We start from the raw sequence: 7,908 nt of genomic DNA, 5'->3' as shown, positions 1-7,908 counted from the left end.
AAAACCTTGCAGTGTGTTTAGCTGCAGAGCTCTGGTGATTGTTTTCCTTGAGAATTCCTGACTTGGCTAAATCATTTATTAGTTCACATGACTCCAGTTGCTCTGGAGTTATAACAGATATCCACTGATGTCTTTTAAATCTTTCACTTCCTGCCTCTGCCAAGCTCTAAATTTTCATGATGGTGTTTCTCACTCCAATTCTTGACACTTTGAAACATTGTGACATTGGGATCAACAGCAGCGTTTCTTGTTCTCAAGTCTGATTTCAGTCATCACCTCAAACACTCAGACTGAAGTCGTTGTGTATAAATGGGAAGATTAGAAGGAAGAATCCTCATTTTGTCTTGAACTGTTGACATTATGATACTTTCATTGCGTTCTTGAGCAATCACACCTGTAACCTGTGAAGGCATCGTGAAAAAGCACTCTATATTATTTTTTAGTTGGAATGATTAGAGGTTTTATTAATGATGGTGTATAATTACATCTGAGTTTTTCCAATAGTAAGACCCTGATCCTTCTTACCCCTACATGATGTGCTGGAAAAACCTTTTTGTGAGTTAAGGTAAATGTAGTTCCCCTGCTGATCTCGCCATGATGTCTTTTGATTCCGATATGCTATTTCCCAGCAGCATCTCTTGGCTGTGCAATGATTAATTTTCCACCGACCATATTTAAGAGTTGACACTTTGTGGATCCTTCCATCTAAAGAGGTTTACCCTAGCAAGAGTGCATAGATCATGAGTACAGTTTGCCCCAATGGGAGCTAAAGCTTCATATCTCGACAGTGCCGCCGCTGATATATACTTTACCCACAGAGCTGTGCAGAAAATGAAATCCCTAACCTTGGCAGCTTTAGTGCTAGGCTCTACTCATTGAGCTCCATGGGAAATTGAGTTTGCAAACCCAACGGCAGCGCTTTCAGATCCACCCAAAAGCACTAAAAAGTGCAGAGTTTCAAAGAACAGATCATGTCGTTATTTCTTCTGGTTGTAGAGAAGCGGCTAAGGTCACAGAGGCTAAACATACAGCACCCACACAGTTGTGTTCACTAGAAGATGATGCAAGTCTTTACTCTGATACTCTTAAGTTACCAGTTGCTTCTAGAAGTCACCTTATTAGGAAAAATAGTTCACCTATGTGGAATTTGATGTATTAAAACCAGCTGTTCATTTTTAGGGAACATTTTTCAACAAACAGCATCATGAAGACCATGGAACACATCTGACAGGGTCGATGAAGTTCTGGAAGAAAACACACAAAGACTTGAGAAGCTAAACACTCATCTAGATCTACAACGGAATACTTTAGATCAGGGGTCACCAAAAGGTCATCCGTGGGCACCAGGGTGACCTCAAAGACCAGATGAGTAGCCTGCAGAGCTGCTCCTCTGCTGCAGTCCGTTGGTTTAGTATTCCTTCCCTCTTTTATTAACAGAGAGAAACTGCTGACGGTTTACTCATATTTTTCAGAGTGAAGATAATATCTGTCACGTTCAGTGGATCCTTTCAGGCATCGGAGGGCGCTTTCTGCGTCACTGGTGACATGAAAAATGATAGGCTAACATCGCCTGATAAGATTTAGGTCAGATTGAACTGAGCGTTAGAAAGACCAGCTCACCCACCACCATGTTACACAGGGCTACTCAGGAGATAAAGTCACTGCCTGTCAGTGTGGTTAAAGCCAAACATCTGTACTTCCCATAGATTATATCCTACCATGTCAGCAAGCGGGATATTTCCAGTGCAGCAAGTGCAAAACATGTCACAGCTGCTTACTGCAAACGTTTCCCTGCCTTTCCTTTTTAGAACTTCTTCAAGTGAAGCCAGGTACTTATATTTAGGGACGAACCAATGAGTTAGTGTGCAGAAGGAAATTCTGTACACTAACTGCACAAGGTCACAAATAGCTTCCAAGCATGAAAGCACAACCTGTAAGAGCAGTAAAGGGTTTTTTGCCTCTTCCTTTTCATCAGAGAAATTGCACTACACACAAGAGAGTAATCAGGTTCTCCATGTTTTAGGTGTTTCAATTAGCACTGGAAGCCTACAAGCTATTTTACTGTGCAAACAGAAATGCAATGAGGCATTTAATGTCAAATATGTGAGCAACTTTGGACATGATTACTAACAACCTCTGGTTTCTCTGAGATAATTTGAAACAATACAAGGTGATGTTTTATTTTCTCTGTTGTGGCTTTGAAAATGGAAGCTGTGTGCAATTCTTAAAATGTCAGCTACCAAAAGCAGGTGTTTACCACCCTAATATTTTAAGTGCTCTCCATTAGCGCTTGTGTGCTAGCTGATGGATTTAGCCTATGATTTTAACTCCACAAACATTACATTTAAAAATTAAAATGGAAGCAAAATTTCTACACGAGAGTATAAAAAAGGAAGAATAAATAACAAGGTTCAAACCGAGTCTCCAATTTTTGTCTATGTACAAGCTAGCATTAGTTAGCTGCTACAGCTAGTCACAAAACTGTCAGTTTATAACTCTCAATAAGTCACCAAACAGGTGTTTTTATGATCATTTGTATTTCTTTCTGTAACCTGTAAAAATACTCTTGGTGGTTGTTATATTATCAGCTAAAATCAACAATATAAGTCATTTTACCAACATGTTGCCAGTATGTTCATATATCTGAATGACTGAGCAACAAAACACATGAATGAAGAAATCAGAGAAATTAATGTAGTTAATCTTCTTTTAAGTTCTACAACTGAAATCAAACATTTTTAATTGTTTTACATTGTTGGATCAATGTAGAGTTTCAGAGAAAGTTCTGGCTTTAAAGATGTAGCATATCATTCACTCTAGCTTTATTTTCTGTTTGCACAATGGCACATTTTGTCAATGTGAGTTTTCCAAAGAAACATGTAGCTCAGCATGGTGGTGATATCATAATGCTGAGACTGCTTTACTTTTATTCGCATTAGTCTGTATGTTTTGTTTTGACCTTGCATGAGGTATGAAAAATCCTCCATGAATTCAAACTTGCTTCATACTTTTGATTTCAAATATCATTGAACTTCTATGTTAACTTTACCTTTAAATAAATGTTCCAAATAAATTATAAAAAGCATAAAAATTTATGACATTCATGCCAATGCTGAGTGGATTATGCCTCTGAACTGGAACTCATTTCTGTCAGACCAAGTTGTTTTTTCACAAACACATTTTCAGCATTGTTTATGCTCTATGCTTTTTTTATTATTTAAATAAAACATGTTTTCAGACCATGAAAAAAATACCTGCATTTTGACAAAAACACAAGCATAAAAACATTAATGTCTGATACAATCCATGAACACCCTACTGCTTCCACTACATGATATTTTTTTACATCAGAATTGTAGGAGACAGTACAAATGAATAAGTCTAGACATGCACTAAATTATTTCATTTTGAATGCACACCACTCTGAACACAAACACCGAGGTTACAGCTACAATTACACTGGGAGTGACTTGAGTTGAGATTACCATAAAAAAGTTCTTTTTACTTTAAGCTGAAAATGTTCAACAAGTTTTCATGGCCTGAAAAATACCCATTCTCCATACATTTAATACTTAGCAATGACCTTAGCTGTGACCATAGCCAGGGATATTCCAGCTAAAATGTCCTTTAAAATATATGCAATATGATTTGATCTGTTACCTTGGCTGTTCATGCTCATCTGACACTGTCCCTCTGTACACAAAGGAATTGTTTTTTTCCACTTTTCTCTATTATCTGTCTGCAGTAGCCTTAACTGTGTTATATTAACTCAAATATTAATAAATGTATAATTGCTGTTAAAATAAAATAATACATTGATCATTTTGGTTATACGTATTCTAAATAACATAGAATATATTATCTTTGAGACTAAAATTCTGCCTTAGTCACAAGAAGTAAGTGGGTAACTGTAAAAGTTTCTGTCATTTTAAGTATTTTGAACAAATACATGGTAGAACACAAAACAAAGTATTGAATAAATATCCTCAGGTGATTTTCAGTAAAAATGTTTATTGTAGACAATATTATCTCTGTTGATCCGCTCTTTGTAGACAGTCAGCAAAACGGACTGTCTAACAAGACGATATTAGCATGTACTTGGTTAGCTAGCGCACAGGCTGCTGCTAAACACACCTGCTACATTAGCCTCTTAGTTTACCAACTGTGCTTTCAAAAAAAGCTTAACCAATTCTAACTGTGGTGTACAATTTCAAGAAATTGAAATTACACTCATATATTTTCAGTAAAATATACGAGGTTGCGTTGCAGTGGCACAAACTGCCCCACAGATACAGCCTGGACAGCATAGCAACTAGCATAACTGATGGAAATCTTTGACTTTTTTTTATTCTAGTCCAATTGGTGCTGGTCATAAACTATCTCAGTTGGTCTACCAACCACCATAAAACTCAAGAAGAAATCTTTGATTTGTTGGGTAAAATGATAAAATAAATTCATCAATCGTAATCATTTAACTGAGATTAATTTATCCATCAATTTCAACAATGTACAAACAATATGAATAAACTATGCAAAAGCAACAGATAAAATATAAAAAACATAGTTCCCATAGATTATAGGAACTGTTTTTCTAGTTTTTCTGGTGTAAAAACAGAAATGTTAATATGAAGGTGAAGATGGGACAGAAAATAAAACCATTAGATTGCGTTCGCATGTGTCATTCCTGGTAACAATACTAACATCTAGTTTCTTCTTCTATGTGACTGTTGCAGAAGTTCGCACTGTGGCTAGCTCTGTATTTTGACACAATGGGTCTATCGTCAGTAACGTCTGTTTTTTTCTCTCTTTTTATCTCCTTCCTGCTGCCTGGAACATCAGACCACTTGGGCATTGAATTCATGGGTAAGAAAGCTTTTCTTGTCTTCACATGTGTATGACTCACGCCTGTAAACATCGTAGGGGTTTCATGTTGGATCAACATTACGCTGCGTGATTGCTTACACGCAGAACACGGATCGACGTCCAGCGAAAGGCCACACACACACACACACACACACGTCTAATCACATAGTGTTATTTGACTTGACATGGATGTGTTTTTCCACGTCTGCATGTTGCATCTTATCTCTTTCTGGAACTCTTCGTTGCTTAAACATGTCACTGTACTATTTACCCAAGCACATTTATGTATCTTTTACCATTTCTGTTCTCCATCTCTCGCCATCTCACTTTTCTTTCACTCGCAATTGCTTATGAAGTGTCCCCTCAGAATACCAATGTGCTGCAGTCTCCTTGGAAACGGGGAGAACAGAGAGGGCGCAGTGTGGCTGTTTTCTTTTTTTTCCTTTCTTTTTGTGACTCTGGCAGTGTTGGCAAATGAATTCCTCATTAGTACACGTGCACGTTGATGGCAGAAGTTCAAAAGCATGAATCTGAAAAAGCCGGAGTTTGGTACAAATGTTTGGTTGGGTGGAGGTTTTTTTCTTCCTTCAGTCTTTGTAGAGTGAATGTTTGATGCATCTCTCCCAGGCACATGCCCGTGGGTTGCGATGGGTGGAGGCCAGCGGATTCACAGTGCTGTTGCCAAGCTCCTCTCTCGTGTTCCTGACTCTGCTTTGCACGCTCCGTGCTGGTTATTGCAGCTGACGAGCTCTAGTTAACGGCCTGGAAGCTCGTCGTTAGCCGCGGCTCGCCCCACTCTCTCAGTCGGAATTGTTAGGACCATTTCCAGAAGCTTTGATCGAAAAAAAAAAAAACATAATTAAGTCCAAAAGAATGACCTTCCACTTTATGACTGTATTCAAAGAGCAAGAATAGCTGTTTTTTTCAATTTTTTTTTTTTAACCCTCCCATTTCCCGCCAGACATTTGCATTTGTGAAGCCTGCTGAGACTTTGCAAACTTGGCAGTGACAGATGATCTTTACCGTAGAGCTCTCTTCCTCCCATTTATATTCAGCTGTGAGGTTTCATGCCTTTTGCAACATTGTTCAGGCTGCCACATTCTCTTCACCTCGCTAGCGGCTCGCTAGCCCTGCCAGCATCCTCGCCAACATTGTGTTAAGCAGCACACGCGAAGACGAGCGTCTCCCACACTTGACGGTAACATCTCAATGTCTGTGGCTTGGCGAACTGTCTCTCCCAACAAAAAAGAGAAATATTTAAATCATCTGCAGTGGCTCTCCAGTAGACTTTTGTGAGTTACTTTCAAAAAGAAAAGGGAAAACATTCAACAGGAACATCTGAATACACATCTTACATTTTCTCTTCCAATCTTCAATAGAAATTGAGTTTTGAGATTTACATAACAATGTCTTCAATTTTAGCTTTACAACTTTGGATTTGATGGTAATTTCCTCTACTACACACAAGTTCATATTTTAACATACAAGCTCTAATACAAACATTAACCCACACTGATATTAGGATTATTTATCAAATCCAAATTGTAGAGAACTCATTCTTTTTTTCTCTTTGAGCATGCTTCTGGCTTGTTCTGGAAGGATATTTGACCCCAGAAAGTTGAAGCTCATTTGTTTGGTTTTCTCTCCTTTAACCTTATTTTAAAAGAAACTTAAAATTCTTTTTTTGAATGTATTTGTACTTCCATTCTAGAAATACTCCAAACCACACAGCCATTTTACTGACAATAATTCAATATGTTTTGGTGCTTGGAAAATGAACCATTTCAAAAACCTCCTGATTATGATGTCACAGTTGGTGGGCACCCCCCCCCCCCCCCCTTTGGAACCCCAGCCGAACCCAGCCCCGTAACCTAGTAACCCAAGCAGAGCTCCAGCATGTCTGGTCAGCTGGATGCGCTGCATGATGGGTACTGGAGAGGAAAAGTGTTTTGTTGTTGATGTACCATCCAGAAACCACTTGCTGCATTCTTGTTGGTTGTGCAGGAGGCTCTACTTTTGCTTTTCAAATATGCATGGTTGTAAAATTGTGAGTGTAAACTTTGAGTTGGGGGGTGTGGACAGCAGTGGCGTATTTGCTTAAAAGCAGCAGAGCCCTAAAACAGCCTGTTCTAAAAGGAGCTCAGGACAAACAGAACTGTGGAGGTGAAATGTCATTATCTAAAAATGATTTTGAGCAACAGATGTAATGAACATTCAGATGTGTGCTCATACACTTATTCCATCCTAACTTGTTCAAGAAAGCATAACAATTCTTAAGTTCTTCAGAGTATTTACCAAAACCAGCTTTTCCATTGACTTTTCTATATTTCTCTTGTAAATGTTTTGCATTGTACTTCATTTTAAACTCACAACCCGATATTTTGGGATTTTTATGAATGTAAACAAAACTCAAGTTTATATTTTTGGGGAATAACACAGAGCTACTGTTCAGGGCATGATTTAACCTACAATGCATTAATTCATGCTTATACTTATATATAGACTTACCATTTAAATGAGAAAAATAATCTTTCAGTGCTGGTTAGGGCACTAAAACTGGCTCTGGCCCAGGAGCCCACATCGTTGTAAATACGGCCCTGATGATGAGTCCATGTGAATCTTTAAAGGTTTTGCTCTCTTTTTCATGTCCTGGTTTACAATTCATTAGGCATTTGTGAATTGATCTGTTTTATGCAACATGACCATCATATTTTCCTTGTTTGTGGTTCATTTTTAACTTTCTGATGAAACAAAGATGGTTTAACTTCCATCCTGTTTGTTGTGGTAAGACTTTGATTAAAGCAAATCTACATTACTTGGAGATAGAGATGTGCCGATCAGGTTTTTTCCTGCCGATTCCGATTCCGATCACTCATGAGGGCCAATCACGGCCAATCACCGATACCGATCACATAATTATTATTTTTTTAGTCACAAGCACTACCGGTTACATTATGTCGAAAAACATAATGTAATTCACCTTAATTTAGACAAAAACTTGTTTTTAATAACTTTTTCCAAGAAAACAAAACAAAACAGGCATTG

At 38.0% G+C, this 7,908-nt stretch overlaps 1 protein-coding gene across 1 annotated transcript in view; it reads left to right on the top strand.

The window, feature by feature from the left end:
* LOC106957149 (pro-neuregulin-3, membrane-bound isoform-like) overlaps positions 1-7,908 on the top strand; it is a 143,813-nt gene that overhangs the window by 67,232 nt on the left and 68,673 nt on the right. Inside the window, exon 5 of the mRNA XM_015048404.1 lies at positions 4,840-4,863. Coding sequence (XP_014903890.1) covers positions 4,860-4,863 — 4 coding nt within the window. The 5' untranslated portion in view covers positions 4,840-4,859. The remainder of the gene's footprint in view (positions 1-4,839; positions 4,864-7,908) is intronic.

Source organism: Poecilia latipinna, unplaced genomic scaffold, assembly GCF_001443285.1.
Source record: "Poecilia latipinna isolate Pla-1442-1.1 unplaced genomic scaffold, P_latipinna-1.0 Scaffold881, whole genome shotgun sequence".
NCBI classification, from domain to species: domain Eukaryota; kingdom Metazoa; phylum Chordata; class Actinopteri; order Cyprinodontiformes; family Poeciliidae; genus Poecilia; species Poecilia latipinna.
This window is presented reverse-complemented; position numbering and strand designations above follow the sequence as displayed.